Here is a 21,516-nt window from a genome sequence, read left to right as displayed (position 1 = left end):
CCAATAGGCCTTCCATGTCAAATTTCGCTCTTCCAAATGTGTTAGGTGGAGCAAAATTAGTATAACAAATTGACTACGGGAATGGTACTCCTCAACAACATTGGTAGAGGCACATACAAGTGCATAACCAATGATCTATTCCGTCAAAATTGAGTTAGATTTTGTAAGGTTGAGGTTCGGGAATACTATCCTTTATTCTTTAAGGGTCATGCTTGGGCGTTATTCCACCTTTTGGCAAGGCCTGATTCTACCATATGTTGTAAAATACCTTCAAAAAATGGGATTATGAGAAAGAGAGAGGGGCCCAGATTTGGGTTCGGTAGGCCTCTGCTGAAGCAGAGCATTATTGTTTAGTGCATCCTTGCCGAAGCAGGGCATCACCATTCGGTAGACTCCAGCTGAAGCTGGGTCTATATCGTTTGGTACCTCCCAACCGAATTGCTAGGGTACCTTTCTCTCACAAGTGTGGTAGTAATCAAATTCAAGAATTTGGTAACTTCTGCTCTCTATACTGCCACTTCAAGAGCAATTTCGAGATATAGAAAAATGCGAAAAGTTTTCTTCCAGTCAAAATTCGATCGAATATAAACTTCAGAATTATACCTATTAATGGACGTAAAGGTTTCAATCATGTTTTGCTTCAGGCAAGAATTCATATTGGCATGATTTGAAATGGTCCATAGCGAGTCAAAGAGCCATGGAGTCCTCGGCAGTGAGGTACTTCCATTTGATATGCCTCAGTCATAAGTTTTCGAATAAAGATCATAGCGGAGGCTTATTCAGCTCTTCCACACCATAATTGGCTACAATGATTTCGTTACTAGCCGTAGTCAAGTGGGGTGTCACGTCTTGTATCCACATAAAGTAGTTTCTTATTCAAAACTTCCAAATCAGTGAAATTGAACTTGTTAAGGTTTGACAATACGCTGAATGACGAAAACAAGAATTTGATTGGTGTTTTAGAAAATAAAATTTCCATAAACATCAAAGTTAGAACATTCAGGCTCTAAGATATGGTTTGGTTTAAACGGATTTAAGCATGGAGAACTTCGGGTCTCAACATGAGTGTTGCGCATTAAGAAACTTCAGGTTTCTATGGCACTTTCCCGAAACTTAGGGTTCAGAAGTATGAACTTCAGGTTCATAAAACCTGCAAACAAACACAATATATACAAGACAAAAATATATAAAGCAAGAGAAAACATATATAATATAGTGGGTAGCCTTGTGAAAGTTTAGGGAAACGACCCTAAAAGTTTGGAGCTTTAAGTCCAAAAATATTATTTTAATTGGTTGGGCTGTGGGCCAATGAGAAGAGTTGGGTTAACAGAACCCAGACCCAAGTATGGGTTAAGAAAGAAAAGGTGAAAACTAAATCCCGATACTAGGGTTTAAGGTTTCATATGGGCTAAAATAAATAGGCACATAAAGAAAAATGTTTTTCTCACACATGGGTTGGACTATAGGTCCATTGGGAGAAAACAAGTGGGCTGGAAAAAGCCAAAACGGGTGGGAAAGCCAAACTGGGCTTATCGCCACTTTTGTTTTTTTTTTTTTGTGTGGGGTATGCTGTCAAGACCTGGCCCAAAGAATGTGGGCTAGGGTCATAGTGGGCTAAGCAAAAACATGGAGGCCCAAGGCCTCGGGTTAGGTTGAGGACACCCCAGCGAAGGCTGGGTGTGTTGCAATCGACAAAACAAGGCACGGCGCTGCAGGCGGCGGTGATTTCTAAGAAGATGATGCTGGAGTTACGTCGGGATGGTGTTCCAAACCCTTTTGAAGTATTAAAAATTGTATTTCAATTGAGAATCAAAGCAACCTCAAAGCCTTAATCTCGGGGATGAGATCTGATGATCTCTAGTCGTCGACTTTCACCACTATGACGACTTCAGGTCATCATAAAATTGTAAGTCTCACCTAGAAACGTCTGCAAGTGTCTATATGGTCGGAGATCATATATCTCGACAGAAAAATCTCATAATTGCAATGAGGTGGACGAAGAAGACGGTATAAACGACAAGTCATTCTGGCTAGTGGCTCTGGCTTAGCACGAGCTTCGGCTCAGCGGCTCCAGCGCGAGTTGGGTACTCAAGCGTTGGGCTTTTTGGGTTGGGCCAAACAAGAACAGGTGTGCCATGTTTCTAGGCCCAAGTTAGAGCAAGCTTGGTTCAATTCAAGCTGCTCGCTGGCCATATGAAATTAGGGCCTAGTAAAAAAAACAAACTAGGTTTTTCAAGCCCAATACAAATTCTAAGGTTTCAACATCTTTTTTTTTTCTTTCCTTTTTTTTCCTTATTCACACATATTCAATTCACATAATAGCAAAATTATGGATATCATGCATAAACAATTTATGTAGAATCTAAAATTCGTAAATCGTAAAATTGGGTCATGCATTATGGTGAAGGTTCTTGCAATCAAGGCTGAAAAAATATTGAGATAAAAACCGTTGTTTTTGAAGAACCTAGATTGCGTGATGAATATTGTGAACGGGTTTGTAGGAGTACTTTCTTCAATTTCGGCTTTCATCTTCAAGCTTGTATCACGTTCAACATAAGAAGAGAAATAAATTGAATCAATAAAAGTATATGAATTGAATAAAATTAAAATTTAATCAATTAAAATAATTGGAACGTAATACTCCCTGATTGAATACTAATAAATTCTTTTTAGCACAGCGTGAAGAGTGTGCTGATAACGTGTTGTGGCCTATATTTAATAGAGAGGTGCGGCAAAGGGAAGAGTAAGAGATTGGAGAATAGACTTGAGGAATTGTGTGTTAATTCCCCAGTCCTTGTGCCTTTATTTATAGTAATCAGGATGAGAGAAACTTGCATCCAAGTAATACAAAGTATATTAGGAAAAATCTTCTAGATCCCAAGGGATTCCTATTCTATCTCTACTTAGGATTTACACAATCACATATTGATAAGAACATATGTCAAAACATAAATGAGTTTTTTTTTTAACAAATTTACGTAGAACTAACATGTCCAAATCTCTTACGGAACTCATCCAATAGGACTTATCATTCCAGATTAAGCAAATGCTTAGTTTGGATTGAGTTTAGGTCAACGACAATTAAAGATCAATTCAAAAAGGATTCTAAAGGTGTTCCTGATCCTTAAATCCACTAACCATGCCCTTAATGTAAGACATATTATGAAATTATAAGGACAACAAGACATTAGGATCACGAGTGTGATAACCAAACCGACATGAAAAGGAAATAAACTTATCTATAGAAGAAGAAGACATGATGCTAGGGTTTCAAGGAGGAACTTCTACAGTCTAGCAGCCGAGAGTACTTGTGCACAAAAATAGGGTTTTGCACTAGAAGTCTAGAATAGAATGATTGTTGTGAGTGCAGGGACCTCCCTAACATACTGATACGATCCTTGTAATTCGGCCTATTTAGTTCATTACAAGGATATTCCAAATCAATTAGGATATCATAGTAGTCATTTTTGGTAACGAATTCTTTGTCAACTAATTAAGGTTTTCAAGATTAATTGCACTAAATAAGGACTCATCAACCTGATCAAATAAGGCTCCATAATTTTCTCAACTATTAACTCGAATTGACCAAGTTACTTGTATGTCAAGAAACAGTGAGCACGGTTCTTTGACACTCACAACTTACACTAACGTGATTCAATATATCAAGATCCTCTAAGGGTGTAATAGCAACCTGGATTCTAATTAAGGAGACCCATCTAGAGCATTCACATTGCACAGAGTTCTTGCGCTGGGAGTATAAATATTCATTACTCCGATTTACGGAGTACAAATTCGGAACCATGATTCAGAACCATGTTCGTTCTAACATATGAAATAGCTCTATGAAAAACATGTTTTCTCTGGATTAATGGTTAATCTGGAAGAAATTTCAAATTTACTATAAGTGGAAAAATCACACATGGCGTAGGCAAATTCACTTGTCTTGCTATTCACTCAGCTTTCAAGTTATGAGCTCGGAACCTCGGACTAGGAGTTATACATTTGATTCAATTCTCCAACAAGATAGATCTTCGAGAGATTTTTTAAGGGCATTATGATGCTAGGTCATTTATGGAGAGATTCACGTATGGTCTATTTATAATCATCCTTCCTCATGTGGGAATGCCTTCTCAGAATCATAATGAGGTGCAATTGTGAGACCATGATTTTCGAAGCCCATGCCACGTGGCATGTAGGGTGGCCTGAATGATCGGAATACCCTTTACACGTGATTGGAGCCACACCTAGCGCCTAGCGCCCAGCACCTTTGCACACAGTCTTATCAATTTTTGAATTTATAATTTAAATGTTACAATATATAGGTTGACAATATATAAATAAACATAGCTATAAAATTATATTCTTAAATTACGAAGAAATTGTTGGAAAATAATAGATTTAGGATTTGGGCTCAGCCCGTTAGAATTAGGTTTTGTTAGAAATTAGAGTTAGTTTATTATAAATAGAGTGCTTTGTTACTCATTAAAGAACAAGTTAGTCACGATGTAGCCTCTTAGGGTTTTGTAGTCGTACTGGCATTCTCGTTTGTTTAATAATATTCTTATTATTTTGTAGTCTTGGTTGTTCCGTACTCTGATATTCAACTTGGTATCAAAGCAGGTTTCATCTTTCAGGATTTAATCTGCTTTGGGTTGGTATCCGTTTGCTTGTGTCCGTTTGTCGTTCATGTTCAGATTGTCTAGTTGTGTTTGACAGTTTGCAGGAAAAAAAAAAGTGTGTTTAATTTTTTCAGTTGTGTTGACGGCCTTCTGCTCATTCCCCATCATTCGTATTCGTCTCTGGTCATCTGCACGTTTTGACGAAGCTCCGACCTAAGAACCACTCGGATCGAGTTCGTTTCCACCTGAACTCCTGCAAATCAGATTTGATAAACCCGCCATTTATGCTCTGCACCATACTTGCCATCTCCACTGCATCGAAACCTGATCAGTTCCATCCATAACCTGCACCTCCTCACCAAACCCGCATCCTCGACGCCGCTTTAATTTGCACTTCACCGTCACACCACTTCACTGCCCCATACCCTGTACTAACGATTTCGTACCTGCACCACTGCACCTGCAGCTTGACGGGTTTCCGTAACCCGTCATCCCTCGTTGTCGTGTGCATAAGCCCTGAAACCCCTGTACCCGTACCCTTTGAATCTGCATCTTCGTACCCGCATCTGTTTGCATCAAAACTTTGTTTTTGCTTTGCCGTCCCAGGAAAGAAGAAGAAAAGTAGAAAGAAAAAAAATGGGTTTGGAGCCCACGATATGTTGGGCTGTTATGATTTGTTTGAAGGCTCTTTGTTGGGCTTGTTGATTGAAGCTACTGTTGAGCCTTTTGTTTGGCTTGTCTGTCTGTTTGCATTGTGGAGCATGCCTGTCTGTCTGTTGTGGAGCCTGTGTGACTATCTATCCACGTTGCGGAGCCTGCCTGATTGTCTATCCGCATTTCGGATCCTGCCCGTATGTCTGTCCGCGTTATGGAGCCTAGCTGTCTGTCTATCCATATTGCAGAGCCTGCCTGTTTGTCCAATTAACGAAACCTGCATCCACATCTACTTGTTGGCAAACTCATGTTGTTTACTGCTATGAGTTTGACGGGGGGTGTTGGAAAATAATAGATTTAGGATTTGGGCTTAGCCCGTTAGAATTAGGTTTTGTTAGAGATTATGGTTAGTTTATTATAAATAGAGTGCTTTATTATTCATTAGAGAACAAGTTAGTTACGATGTAGCCTTTTAGGGTTTTGTAGCTGTTCGGATATTCTTGTTTGTTTAATAATATTCCTATTATTTTGTAGTCTTATTTATTTCGCACTTTAATATTCAACTGAAATTTCAATTTAATTGTTCTATTTTAACAATGATTTTGTTTTGAGTTGACGACGTTACATGTACACTAAAAAGTATTGAGTTGGTGGCGTGATATTTACACTAAAATAATACTCTATTTTAAATTAGCGGTGCTTCATTTACATTAAAACACTACTCTCTTTTGAGTTGGCCGCGCTATATACATATTAAAAAAATTATTTGATTTGCATCGTAATATTCACATTGAAACATCACTCACTTTTAAATTGGTGGCGTTGGCAGAGTTAAGTTTACACAAAAATTTATTTGAGTTGGCGGGCCGTTACAATTATACCGATAAGAATTTAGGCAGGAATGGAAAAATTGGCCCATATCTTATCTTATAATGTCATATTTTATTAAGTTTTGTTTCCTTAATTTAAAGGTTTTTGGCTAAAAATAATTGAATGTGGGTTCCAAATTAATCAGATGCGTTTTCGTCACTTACCATTTAAATTATTAACAACGACAATTCCCTTATATTAGGTAGATGTAAAATTAATTTTCTTACTAAACAGCATAGTTTTAAATCTTCACATACAGATTTTGGTTCTAAAATGCATGAACAATATAAATGACCAATATCTTCCTAACGATTTCTTTGCTTTTTCCAATTATGTTAATATCTAAATAATGGCATTGAGTCATATCCATGCTATTATAAATATATAAATACCGCTAGGCTGCGTATGTCTTAGAGCACGATAGAGTTTAAGCCTAGAGAAACAGTAAATAGAGAGCTTAATTATCAACTAGAAAACAACATCAAACCATGGGTAAGAAGGTGAAACTTCAATGGGTGGAAAATGATAGAGCTAGGAAAGAATGCTTTAGAAAGAGGAAGGCAAATTTGTTAAGGAAAATGGATGAAATAGCCACCTTATGCCAAGTGAATGCCTTTGCCATCGTATACGGGCAAGAAAACAATGATCCAACGTTGTGGCCTTCTCACCCGGAGGTGGAAGAACTGATTAAAGGGTTCTTCAGCATACCGAATGTGGAGCGGTACAAGAAGTCGTTGAACCAAGAGACGTATCTTCTGGAGAGTGCGGTCAGATTCCGAGAAAGAATAAAAAAGATCAACAAACAGATTCGGGAAATGAAAGTGAACAAACTCGTGCATCAAGTTCACGAAGGTAAATCACTGAATGAATTTGAAAGAAGTGACATGACTGATTTGGTTTCCTTTTGTGAGGAAAAAATGTACGGGATCAAGAAATTGGTTGCGCATTTGGAGAAAGAGGACCCGAATCGCGAACAAGGCACCTCCAACTATGAGAAAGGGAAGGAGATTGAGAACGCTGCTGGTAATATTGCTGCCAATGGGATTGAGAACTCTGGAGATGCCCTAGGGCTGGGGCTGATGTCTCACAGTGGAGCTGGAAAAGAGGTAGGGCAACCTGATGTGAGCCATGAGATGGTGAAGCAAAGTGAGAATATAACTGGAAAAAAAGGTAAGCGCATTAGACTGATGGGTGTTGCTATCGAAGGCAGCGTTGCAGATGATGATGATGCAGAGGATCCGCCACAGCATGGTAACTAGAAAACTTGCTTCTTTCTTTGAACTGCAATGTCCTTGGTAGGATGAATAAAACCGAATTCAGAATACTAAGAAAGAAAAAAAAAAAAGAGAAAACATGTAGTATTGTATTTCTCTAGGGTTGCTGCATTGATGGATGTATTTCCAAGGACATGATTATTTTTCTTGTCATGTTTGAACGATGTATCCATTTCTAATATAATGAAAAAATGAGGTCTTTGTTTTTAATTGTATGTCATTTTCTTATTTGTTTAAGTTTGTATCATTTCCAACAAAAAGAAAAAAAATTGTATCATAAGGGAGAAACATATACATATATAATATAATTTTAAAAGAAGCTTTTCTTAAAAAGTTTGGCAAAAAAGCATGGATGAGAGCAAGAACAATCGGATATATAATTTTGTACCATGATATATGATAAAACTCGGGATAAAACTTGGGAAATCTAGCGTTATCCTCACAATAATGATATCACAAGGAAATGACATCACAACCATTTTCCTATTCTTACACAATTATTTGTTTACTCAATCTGAAGTCAAGTTTTTGTAACAAAATAGAGTGAAATGCCTAAATGTGACTTGGCCAAATAGTCATTATATATCATTTCATAGCCAATTCTGAAAAGTAGACAAGGATAAACTCTGAAATTTACAAAAGACCGGCTAATTAGTGACTACAAAAAAGGATCAGCGAAACTCCATAAGCGAGCCTCTCAATAGTTGTGCTTGTTACATCATATGCTTCCAGTACAAAAAACACCTACATTAGGAACTGACTTTAGAGAGACTGATGGCAACAGTACCCTTTACTTTGACATTTTCTACATGATGAGCCTTTCAGTGGGCATACACTTTGCTTTCCGGCCGATTCTGACTTCGAAATAGTTCGCCACCACCCGCTTTCAACTTGTCACCTCTTTACGAATATAACTCACCCGAAGTCCTCACTGTTTGGCCAAGTTCCTCGGCGGAGCCGAGCTCTACTTTCCCGGATTTTCGCTATCGGCCATCGTCTTTCTCCTTGCGTCTCAGAGCCAGCCACCACCACCTATAACGCAAGCTTCAGTTTGGACGTTGAAACTTCGGCAAGTCCGCGACAAAGGTGTAACTTTTCCAGCAATCCGAGGATTTCACGACCATTTTCGCTGTCCTCAAGGTATGAGAAATGCTCTACTAGGTTTGAAGTAACAATCATTGGCAGGTGGACATCCAAAGAAGAATGTTGCAAGTATTATTAAATATATGTGGTTGTCCCCCTTGAAGCCGATATGTCATAACATCTGCGTTTAGTTCCTTATTGATGTAAAAAGTGAACCTATGATTTTGGATCCAAGTAGATTCTAAAGTGATCTATAAATAGACATTACAGTTGACATTCTAATAGACAAACAAATTTTGTAATGGGCGAGTTCGATACTGTTGATGCCCAAAATTGAAGGTCTTGGAACAACGTAAATCCGACCGTAAATCTGCAAGTAATGTAAATAACACAAGATGTATCGTGGTTCACTCCAAGGTTTGGGCTACGTCCACACTGATTGTATTGTATTTCTCTGAGAAGTGAGGGAGAGAGAGAGCTCTGAGAGTGAGAGCGTTGAGATGGTGAGGAGCCTTAGGAATTGGCCTCCCCTAATTGTGAGGGTGAGGGGTCCTCAGCTGGCATGATGCTCGTGGTTAGGAGTGATGCTCGCGGCGAGGCGATTGCTCAACTGGCGACGTTGCTCTCTAATGAAGGTGAAGGAGTCCCTTTTATAAAATAAGGGCTCGCTCCTCAGTACATGAATAATGGGTGCTCTCTAATGAAAGTGAGGGAGTCCATTTTATAGAATAAGGGCTCGTTCCTCAATACATAAATAATGGGCTAAGTCCCCCAAGTATTTATCATGAGGTCCAATTGAGGCCCAATATATGGTACATATTGTAGTCCCCCAAGTCTTCGGTCAATAAAGTCTGTTAGCTGGAGACTTCAAATTGAATCCATGTATGGGTCGAAGTGGTGATTTATTCGGATGCGGTATTTGTATACCCTGCACTGAAGCTTTGTAGGTGAAGCTTTGCAAGTGAAGGTTTGAAGCTGGAGCTCTGTAAATGAAGCTTTTGAAGCTAGAGCTTTTGTAAATGAAGCTTTTGAAGCTGGAGCTCTGTAAATGAAGCTTTTGAAGAAGCTGGAGCTCTGTAAATGAAGCTTTTGAAGCTAGAGCTCTGTAAATGAAGCTTTTGAAGCTAAAGCTTTTGTAAATAAAGCTTTTGAAGCTGGAGCTCTGTAAATGAAGCTTTTAAAGCTAGAGCTCTGTAAATAAAGCTTTTGAAGCTGATTGACATGAGTGATGCTCATGAATGTTTATGTTGATTGACATGAGTGATGCTCATGGATGTTGTCATGAGTGATGCTCATAAATGTTAACATGAGTGATGCTCATGAATGTTGACATGAATGTTTATGTATGATTGTCATGAGTGATGCTCATGAATGTTTATGTATGAATGACATGAGTAATACTCATATATAATTTAGAGTACTTGGCGTACTTTTGATCACCTGGTTGGTGGCATGAAGGAGAGTACGGGTTGTACATTTCATCACCTGGTTGGTGGCATGAATGGCTAGTTGCCAAATGATTTTAGAGTACGGGTTGTACATTTCATCACCTGGTTGGTGGTAATAGCGGCAGGTTGCCGAATAATTTTTGGAGTACTGGGCGTACTTTTGGTCACCTGGTTGGTGATGATAGCGGCAGGTTGCCGAATAATTTTGGAAGTACTGGGCGTACTTTTGATCGCATGGTTGGAGCTATTTTGGGCTTATGGGCCTTCGCCCTCTACACAACATTCCAGCCCATTTATTTTGGGCTTTGCTGTTTTTTTTTTTTTTTTACCCTCTGATGGGGTTTATACAAATATCTCCGAAAGATACGAAAAATAAATTACATCATTCAAAAATAAGGAAAGTAAACCACATCCTTCTGGTGGGATGTTTGTTCCTTGCTTTTGCTATTGTTTCCCGCCGCTCACTTAATTGCTTTTGCCTTTCCTTTGCACTTTTGTTGCTTTTGTTTTTGTTTCCCATGTGCTCTCCTCGCTCATTCTCTGATTTTTCTGTCAACAAAACTTTCCCTCTTTTCAAGGCTCGCTGCCAACCAGACTAGATTTTGCCTCCACATGGTGGGTAAGAAAGTACATGACCCATGTGCTCTTTTCTCTGATTTTTCTATCAGCAGGATCCCCCTTCACCACCTTGGGTCCCGTCTTCAACTGCTCCAAACTCCAAGATTGACACAGTGTGGGGTCTTAGATCAAAAAGCTTATTCCCTTCTCCATCATACTGAGCCGCACTAGTACATGCCAGAATAAAAAGCAGAGCCAATTTCTAGGAATATTCTCTTTTCACTGCTCTTAGCTGTTCCACTTGCTTTGGCAATAATTCCTTAGCGTTTTCCGAGATCATCTTCGTCTCTCTCACCGTCCCTTCTTGAACCTTCTGGGTTTCCGACATTCACCGAGCACCACTGACCGGAAAGGTATCTGATAGCCCGGGAATCACCGGTCCAAACCCATAGCATCAGCTCCATTGTTAGCCTCCTCAATGTCGGAATCCACATCTTTGTCCATCACATCCAAACCTTTACCTCCAATATTCAAATCCACGGGTTTGCCTTTCGGCAATTCGACATCTTTAGCCTCCAACAACCTAGATCCGCCAGCTGGAGCGCCATCTCTAGCCGAATTGGTGGGAACAGAGGCGGCGGGATCTAGGGCTTAGGAATTGGACGGGTTATAATCGCTGGAATCGCCGAATTAAGTGGACTAAGAAGCCATGAAATCGTCGTCGGAGAAGGCGTTCGTGGCATCGAATTGGGAGCCTGAAAACACCTTTGAAACCCTTGGAGAGAGAAATCGATTCAAAGTCGTGAAGCGGGCGCGGCCAAGCTCCACCGTGGGTGAGGTTGTGAAAATGGGAAACAGCGATTTTGGAGGCTCAAACCCAGAAGGTTAGACAGGCTTTGAAGAACAGGACGGTCATCTGCACCGTCGCACCATCCCTAGGCTCAGCACTGCTCTCATGGATGTTTTCAATGAAAATCCTGTTCCGGGTTCGGGTTGATTGACCGGATTTTCTCGCAGGTCGCCCGAAAGTCGTATGGGGTTTGGGATATGGATCCTGGGTCCTCATGGATATGGAGAAAAACCCAGAAATGTCAGCTCACCAAACCGGAGCTTCATCGGGGTTTTAGGGCGTTTCGTGGTGGGATTAATTGGAGAGATACGAAAATGAAGAAATGGAGGAAAACCCTAGAGGAAGAAGATGAAAACCTGGAAATTGGTTCATTTCTTTCTGGCAGCTTCCTTTGTCTGATTGAGTTTGAGAGAGGCGGTGAAGATGGTGGGGGAGGAGAGCCAAGATTGAGAGCGCGGAGGAGAGCGAGGAGAGAGAGAAGAGAGAGATGGAGTGTTTCAGATCTAGATTTTTTATGTTTCTGGGTTTTTCTAGGAAGTGATTCGAAAAACTGTGGTAACTTTGAAATGAGATTTGGGTGTTTTTTGTTTATGGGTTTTTGTGATTTTGCAGATTCACGGCGGAGGTGAAAAATTGAGAGAGAAACGACATAACTTTTCGTGTTGATTCCCACAGACGGCGCCAAATGTTGATGCACAAAACCGGAGGTCTTGGAACAACGTAAATCCGACCGTAAATCTGCAAGTAATGTAAATAACACAAGATGTATAGTGGTTCACGAAACTAGGCATCAACAGATACCAATTTATAACTCAAAGGCATCAACAAATACCAATTTATACATCATCTCTTAAAGCAAATAGATTATTGTATACACAGAATCTCTCGTTTCTATCTACTCATAATCTTTAGTTTCTATGTATACACATATTTTGTTTCCAACATATATTCTAAATCATCATTTGTGTCAAGAGAAAAATGATAAGAAATTAAAGTACTACCGTGTCCATGAAACCACTCATTTCATGATAAAAAGCCAAACTCATCCATTTTAAAGAAGCAACATGAGAGTCCAAAACCTCAAGGTAAATAAAAAAAGGAGAAAGAGAGTGATTTCTGAGTTGCAATTACATTCAATCCTCATGGCAGCAATTTCTGGGCGGCAAAGAGAGGTGATAATCATGGAGATACATCTGCTATACTCTTTTATAGACTCTGCACTGCAGTTTTCATTTTTAACTTTTATTTCTTCTCTAAAGAACTTCAAGAAAATGTCTTTTACGTTGGATTTATCTTGCTAAACTATTTTTGTTAACATAAAAGTATTTATATATCTGAATAATGCTGATAACTCTTTATTGGATTAGCACTGTAGAATGTACATATAATGAAAATTTTAACTTTGTGAACGATGTGCTTACATTTTAGGCAAATATTACTAATTAAAAACTTGTACAATAGTGCATTGTAACATTACGTAACTATGTTACTATTGACTCTAAAAATTACACATCTATGAGTTAACGTCTTTTTTGTAAATGCAAGCTTGCCAACTTGTAACCAATAGTCGAGCAAGTAGAATAGATGTGATGGTGTGGTGTCGAACGCGTTGCTAGCTTTTGTACTTAGCAACTACAGTTGAGGAAGGAACATTTTGAGCCTAGGGTTTTAGAACCTAAAGACAAGGTTATTTAATTCACTCTGAAGTTTAGGATCTTCTACACCAGGTTTGTCAACTTTAACTATATTTGTGAAAATATAGGTGTGCCAAATCAGTATTAGGTTGTAGGGACAAAGATCCTCAAATGAGAGGAGTGTCTTATTGTGAATGTCGTTCAACCGTTTGACTGCCTTTGAAGTGCACTAGGAGTATCCAATCATAGAAGCGACATTGACATCGTTTGACAAAAGAATCAAAGACCCATCGCCCGCTAAGACTTGGATAAATAACCAATCAAACTTGAAGTAGTGCTATTAGTCCAAACTGAAGGTACTTCTCGATCGACTGATTCTACGACTTCAGTGATATTAATCCAAACTGAACGTATCGTCAGTTGCCAACACAGTGTTGTCAATCTAAACTGAAGATATGATGACGAAGGGTTAGGATAAATAGTATTTTCTCAAGAGTGTGAGAGGATTTCACGTAAAGCAAGGTTTCGTGTAGAGCATTTTGAGTTGTTTGTTAAGTTGAAGGGGCTTTTCACATTCCAAAATTACTTTTATTTATAGGGATAGATTTCGTGATGACCAAGCTTGACGAGGTACTATGCCTCATCATCACCTACCTATATATCCTTGGCATTATCTCTTCAATCCCCTCTTTAATTGAAACGCAATCTCTATCTGATCTCAGCTTCATTGACTTGACCTAGAATTCTGAACCAAGTCTCTTGATGAACTTAATCAATTCTTATCTGATCAAGATAGGTTTTGATTTCTAGAATAATTTGAATCTTATCAAAACTCATTCTGATCCTTAACAATTTTAATTCAACTAGGACCCAATCGAGCCATGTCTAAGTTTGATCCCTTAGTAATCTTTCTTCTTTTAGCACTTAGTCAAATCATGTTTTTCTGAGCTAAGAAAACCATCTGGTCTGAAGAATCACCATTGGGTCGAGAATCATGGGCTTCCAACTTGAGTTACACTTGATCAGTTACAATGGTTTTTCCTTGATCTGTTACATTATTTTCTTCCTGAATCCTGATACATATTAATGGTTTGTTTTTAACTTGAAAATCGTTCTCTTGTCCTTTTCACTCTTTGGGCTAAGTTGCCAATTCAAAACTAACCCGTCTACTCCCAGCTTTGCCAAAATAGAAAGACAATCATTGAGCACCAACGTTTTTTCTGTACTCTGACAACAGCGCGTACATAATGGTAATTCACATGCATATATCTTTATTTATCTCCTACTAATCCTCGAGTCAGCTATTGATAAACTGATAACAAGAGTCAGAATCTCGAAACCTAAAGTAATCTAATGATAATTAATAGATTGGTGAGCATCACCAACGTATATAATGATAATTCACATGGATATATCTTCCTTAATCTCCTACTAACTCTCAAGTCAGCTATTGATAAGCTCAGAACAAGAGGCAAAATTTTGAAACATAAAGTAATCTAATGATAATTAATAAGTTGGTGAGCAAAAATATACTCAACAATAATAGAAAAGAGAGCAAAAGAAAACGAAACAAAGAACCATAATTTACTCCTGATATTTATACCCACCTTAATGTTATCACTAATATACATGAATAACAATAACATTATGATTTTAAAACATTCAAATTGGGAACTGTCACCACTTGCAAATTGGTCCCTCCATCATAAAAAAGAATCTCAAAACCTCGAATTATTAAAGTTGTACAAGATTCTTTGAAGGATTTTTATCTTTAATTAACCATATCATGCAGGAGATGTAATCGCCCACCACTCGGGAAAGACAAAGATTAAGAAACGTTAATCCACTTTCTTAGTGGCAATCCCATTTCGTCCACCCTAGCTATAATACTTTTCAGCAATTATTAATTTACCTCAAAGTGAACAAAAGCATCCTATTTTTGCCTAATTTGTTGGCGGCTTAAATAAGTGATCTAAACTACCTTCCCTAGTGAAGTGAATTTGCATACTCCGTACTTCTATATAAAAATAGGTCTTTTGCCGATAAGGGGAAAAAAAATTCTCCTGAATACCTGAAAATACGACAAATAAAAAAAAATAAACATATCCAATTCAGTTTTAAGATGCCGATGAACACTATTAGAGTATTACATGGTAAAATCCTGTATGCAACCAGGTAAACATTATACACTTGTAAGGATCTCTTTTATATTTTGTTACATATGTGGATGTAAAAAGATTAGAACACTAATACAATGCATCAAATCCAAGAAAAAATAATTATATGCACTCCAATTCTATTGTATTATTGTCACTCCGTTACACCATGTTGATAAGTGAGAGCAAGTAACATGCCACTTAATTATTTGGAAAAGTAAAAAGAAACTAAAAAGCGCAAAAAAATTTGTGGCAGTCGATCTGTATAGTGGTTAATTGGTCGGTAATTAATTTATGTATGATTTTATGCGCTTTCTACATAAAAGTGGAGCACAACAGTGAGGTTAATGAAAACTTAGGCAAGCAAAATTATCCTGTTGTATGAATATGAATCACTTTATTTAGTTACATTAGAGAGAATCAAATCTTATATCTATTATAATCCCAACCGATTATCTCACCTTAACACGTGCCCTAGACCTAATATTACCTAGCTAGGTCAAGGTTTTTCTCCCTTTAATATCTCACACTATGACCATAGCTTTCTTTTATACTATTTCTTGTAATAGGTTTTCATTATTTTTTTTAAGATAGTGCTATTCACACTTATTTTTATTTTTTCCATTCTTGTTATTTTTTTGGTAATTGATCTTCAATTTATTTGGTCCAACGGCCAAACATTGAGAGAGGTGTGTAAAAGTAAAAAGTTGGTGTGTTGATAGCACTACCTTTTTCTTATTGTTGCTAAAGCTAAATTTTTTTTTTTTTTTGGGTTAGGACTTACATTATGAATTCTAATTCACGCTTGTACTAACAAAAACATAAAGAAAATATAGAAATATGGTTTACGTGTCCACTTGATCAGCCTGTTGTGGATCGATCCAAGTAAGCAAACCCTTTAGACGTGCGCAAAGAAACAAAGCTCTCTAGTACTCTCTCCATATCTTCTCACGTGTATCCAAATGAGGCCATGCCAATGATGGTAGTGTGTAGTCCGCCAGGGTTAAAAGATTAAAAGAAAGTTCAAAAGCTTGGTTTGTGATTATGTGGATTGCAAACCTAACAGGCACAACGTAAAGGCCATTGCACCTTTTGTACCTGTCCCTCCAGCAGATTTCCACTTGGGTGGCTTGTCGTGCGCCAGCGTGGCGCCATATTTTTTGGGTGCTCAATATATAATGGACACGCTTCACACGTCACAACCCATACAAGTAACGAGTGGTGGAGAGCTTTCTCAATTCAACATCAAACAGTGAGAGAGCAGAAAGAGAGAACAAAGTTGCAAAGGTTTGTTCATGAGGCGTTTAATAATTGTTTGAGTGAGTATAGCTAGTCGGACCATTTGGCTTTGCTATTTATTAACCACTTTTAGCAACGTACGTACTATTTGGTTAACAATAATCTTGAATAATTGAGGAGAGAAGCTCGCTAGTTAAAGACTAGAGAGCCAACTATATATCTGCTTCGAGAAACTTGTAAAGTATGGCCATGTAATGTGATTTTCCTGTTTGGTCATCAAAGGTTGGACTACTCTTTGAGAGAAGGAATATATTTCCTAAAGTAGAATCGTTTTCAATATCAAGTATCGCTCTATCTATCCATTATATTTTCTGCGCTAATGTTGATCAAAGTTCAGAATTTTGTTATTTAAAGCTATTGTTTAGGTTAGAGGACTTGAACTCATATACTAGCTAGTAATCTTTGCCATATTGTTATATTTTTATACAAGTTATATTAAGGGAAAGAAGAACCGAACGTAAGATTTCAAATCTACCGGTGAATACTCTTAATTACTTAATTTACAAGGATAATAATATTCACACACTTTTTTACATCTCACACGCCATTGTTAATTTTTGGTCATTCATCTTCTTCAATTCATTCGATCCGAAGACCAAAAACTGAGAGGAGTGTGTGAGAAATAAAAATGAGTGTGTGGATAGCACTACCCAATTTACAAACTTCTTGCACCAAGAAAACTAGGTTGTCAACCCTTAAATACATACTAGAGGATGAGCACACACTTTGTGTGTAAACAATTTCATTTTCTTTTTTATTTTTGATTAAGTAGTGTGATTAGTTTTTAAAATTTTTAAAGAGTATGGGCATATTTTTTTTAATATTACATAATTACCATTTTGCCCTCTTTATGTAAATATTGTGCATCTAAAGTGAAGGTAAAATAGGGAAAATGGGGATATAATTGTCATTTTCTCAAAAGATACAAAATAACTATTTTGCCCTTCTCATGTAAGTATTGTGTATCCAAAAGTGAGTGTAAAATAGGAAAAAAGTTGGCAAGAAGAGTTCTCTTAATAGAATAGAAGATATATACTTCTCTTTTTCAAAACTAGGTTGTCATTATAAAAGTTTTGCTTGGATTTCAAACATCAATGATTCCACGAATTAATTTTAGGACAGCTGTATAAACTAATCAACTGTGATGATAAAACTACGAACAAAATTCTGTATATATTATACTCTTTGGAAACGTTATCGTAATGGTGAAGCCTAATTATATTATTAACGTTAATAATCTCGAACTAGGTAGTTAGTATCTGTTGAGGTTGTAGCTGTTATTTGAGACCTTATGAAAACTTGAATTGAAAGGTTGCTCCCGCCCTACCACCCATCCTCTTCAGCTCTCCAAGAACTTGGACTTTAGTTGTTCACTCACTGTCATCCTCGAACTAAAATTCTAGAAGCAAACAAATAAACATTAGGGTACGTCTTGGAATTTATCAGGATTTTGTGACGTAGTTATGTTTTGTAGTTTTAGATTCCTTATCAAACGATAAAAATGAATAAAAATAAACATCGATACATAATTAGCATCTTTGGTATTCCAGGTTTTGGAATAGGACAATGGACCTTGTCTCATCGTTCAAATCATGGGTTTAAACCAAATCTTTACCTACTCGCATGGGACCATTTTTCTGGAGTAAAAGACAGGGTTTTGTTAATGATTGATGCTTATGGTTCTGAAATTGAAAGTTTAAAGGGGAGCACTAAATTATGATGATGTCACATGAATGTACTGAGCTTTGCCTCTAAGCAAAGGCAAAACACTGGCCACCTCCGAAATTAACCTAATTATTCTTCAAACATTCGAAGCAAATGGCCGGCCTAGAAACACAGCCAAAATTAAATTAAATTGTGTGAGGGCAGCAGGTACGTACATGTGTCAATCATGCACATCTTCAATAGCTGAGAAAGCCAATTCCCCATTTTTCAAAAGTCCCTGTCCACTTTATTCTAACAATTTTGGGGACTATCGGCTTCCTATTGAGCCCAAACTATATGGAGGCAATGTAATGACTCTAATGTTGACTTGCCTAATCATTATGTTCCCTCTAAAAGGGAACAAGGGATTCACTTGTAGTCAATCAGGAGTTTCTAATATTTTTTGGCGTATCTTACAATCCAAAAATTTAGATTCTTGATCAAAATTATAATTATCTAAATTTAACATCCAAAAATTTTGGATTAAGAATCCCCATTACATTGTAGAATTTTCGAGTCAACCACCCCTATTTATGTTTTCTTATTAACTATAGCTAATAACTAGGCATCTTATTAACAAGTGGGTTTTATTTATTTTGGGCAAATAATCAACAGATAACATTTTTTTTTTCTTTGGAGAAATTCCTTGTGAAATTCATGACTCCTCTCAATTTACAACACGCAAATAGCAAGCATGCCTCTACCTCGATTACATTTATTATGAAGTAGAAATACTTTTTTTTTTTTTTACAAATGACAGTATCTACACTAAAAAGGAATACCAAATAGACTTTAATACTTAATGAATGAAGTAGAAATACTTAAACTGACAATATACATACGTAAAAGGAAACGTAAAAAAAAAAAAAACTTGTTAGAATAAGTTGTGTAAGTGTAGTATACCCCAGCATATTATTGAGTGAATAAGTTGTGTAAGTGTAGCATACCCCAGCATTTATTAGGCAACGCTTATCCATCAAGAGGTGGACATGTGTAATGAGTACCCACGTTTCCATTTCCTCTCTAAAAATTGAAAAGAGAAATAGTTTTAGGGTTGGGTTTAGGGCGAATGAAATTCTTAACAATTGAAAAATAAGCATTCATAAAAATGACTGATTGAAATGATCACATACGTAATTATTTAAAGTAAGTAGTAAAGGTGATCTCAACTTTTTGCCTTTCCCATTTCAATTAAGGCAAAGGGTCTTAAAGAATTCAATTCAACAATAAGTTCTAGAATGAAGTTAAGCATCCAATGAAACATTAGCGTTAATTAAATTTTACACCTTCCAAGTATGGGGTGATTTTCAAAATTAGTCACAAATTTTTAATTTTCTCATATTACACTTTAAGGTATTGAAATTGTATCTTTTTGTGTCTTCGGTCTGATTAGTTGTATGATAGTTCATTAAACTGATGACGTGTTGAGCTTGATACTCTTATATAGGATACTATGTAAACCACATTTGCATCATATTGAAAGAAAAAAAAGCTCATCAATTTGTCAATTATTATACGGTGGAATCTCAACATTTTTCATGGTACCAGAACAAGTTGTCCTACGTGCAAAACTCAATGGCCACACGTGTTCTATGCCACCTCCGTTTGTGTTGTCAACGTGTTCAATTGGCTTAAAAATTCGCCATACGTAAGGAAGCATGTTAGAATGAATCATACATTAATGGGAAAATGTGCGTTGTATGAGTTTATAAGTAAGTTAAATTATTCCTCATATTGACAATTGATTTTGTGGTGGAATCTCAATTTTTTTTTCAGGAAAGAGAGTGATAAATCTAGTGGATAGATATTATTTGGTAACTTCTCAAGTAAAAAATAGTTGTATTAAAACTATTACTTAGACTAGAAAATAATAAGGTGTTCGTGGGAAGCTACCTCAATGGCGACCAAACCATCGTAGCCATACACAAGTGATAGTTTCTTTTGGTTTATATTTGATAGACAATTTCATATTATCGGTTGCAACATGTTTTCAACCCTACACATTATTCGAAAATAAAGAAGTGTACACATTTTAATAGCACATTTAAGGCCACCATATATTAGTGTATTAAATATAAGTTACATACATTACTCGTCATATTACAGGTCTATAATGATACCCTATAAGGGATTGACTTTCATGTAGTCATAAAAAATTTTGATACCAACTTAGGCCACTTATATATAGAAATAAACTAGGACAAAGAGCTCCAATATGTCTAATCCAATTCAAAGTAGAACATCATAGGCATAAAAAAGAAGTGGACATGTTCTCAAACTTCACTTTTTACGCATTTTTTAGGTAGCAATTAACAAGAAAAAATAACATCTATTCAAACATTGTGAAGTAGTGAAGAAAACTGTTTTCGACAAAAAAGTATGTTATAAATTCGAGAAGAACTAGTAAACAGAAAAACAGTACCAAATTAAATGGCAAGTCAAATCTAAGCACGTTGTACAAACTTACATTTAAAAGAATTAAGAAAATAAAGAACACTAGTTGTAATTTTTTTTTTTCTATCTTACCATTTCTCTTGTATCTCACAACCAAATTGAGTGGCAAGGCAAACCCAAGCCACAAGTTGTAATTTTTATGTTATTTTTTTGTCTTCCCATACCAGAAGATAAAAAAACAGCAAGAAAATGTTGAAGTACAATGAAACAAAAGCAAAACAACTTCTTTAGAAAGTAATGCATCCAGTAACTTGATGGGCCAACCTAGAAAAGTAACAAATATTTGAGTTATCAAACCTAGAAAAGTAATAAGTAAAAGTAAAGTCATATGCTTGTATGATTATATATTTTAATATCTTCATTAGCTTATCTTTGTTAGTGTTAAGCTTAAACTTATCTGTCACGCACTTGTATTAGTAAAACTTGTGAACAGTGTTACCACTTCTCCAAGACTCAGATTCTCAACTAAAACAAATACTAAAAGAAATCTAAAAATTAAAAAACAAGCAGAAGTGGAGATGTAGAGATGAGGATTGGAGTGTGGTTCCTTTTTATCTTTTCGGGTCAATTGGTATTGTTTTTGTGGCCACTACCATCTCACTAACAGATCTCAACACCCTTGGTTTTGAAATTGGCAACTATTAATATTATAACAAATAAACTTAGTATATAAATTTTTGAATTAAGTATTCAAATAATAAAATACATAAATAAAAAGAAAATATTTTTTCTCACCACCTTAACTGATGGTTGGTGATGCTCACCACTCTATTTATCATTGTTAGATAAAGTTAAATTTTGAAATTTGTGTAGTGGATAGACACAAATATTACAATTTAAACTAATCAACCGATGATAAATAAGGTATTGAACATTATAGGGTAGTGAGTAAAAATGCACAAAAAAGAAGAGA

At 36.7% G+C, this 21,516-nt stretch overlaps 1 protein-coding gene across 1 annotated transcript; it reads left to right on the top strand.

Moving 5' to 3' along the window:
* Positions 1-6,631: 6,631 nt before the first annotated feature.
* On the top strand, positions 6,632-7,402 carry LOC103424314 (agamous-like MADS-box protein AGL80). The gene has a single exon (XM_008362402.3). It carries the CDS (start codon positions 6,632-6,634, stop codon positions 7,400-7,402), a length of 771 nt encoding a protein of 256 aa, XP_008360624.3.
* The last annotated feature ends 14,114 nt before the right edge of the window (positions 7,403-21,516 follow it).

This window comes from Malus domestica, chromosome 14 (assembly GCF_042453785.1).
Source record: "Malus domestica chromosome 14, GDT2T_hap1".
Lineage (NCBI taxonomy): Eukaryota > Viridiplantae > Streptophyta > Magnoliopsida > Rosales > Rosaceae > Malus > Malus domestica.
This window is presented reverse-complemented; position numbering and strand designations above follow the sequence as displayed.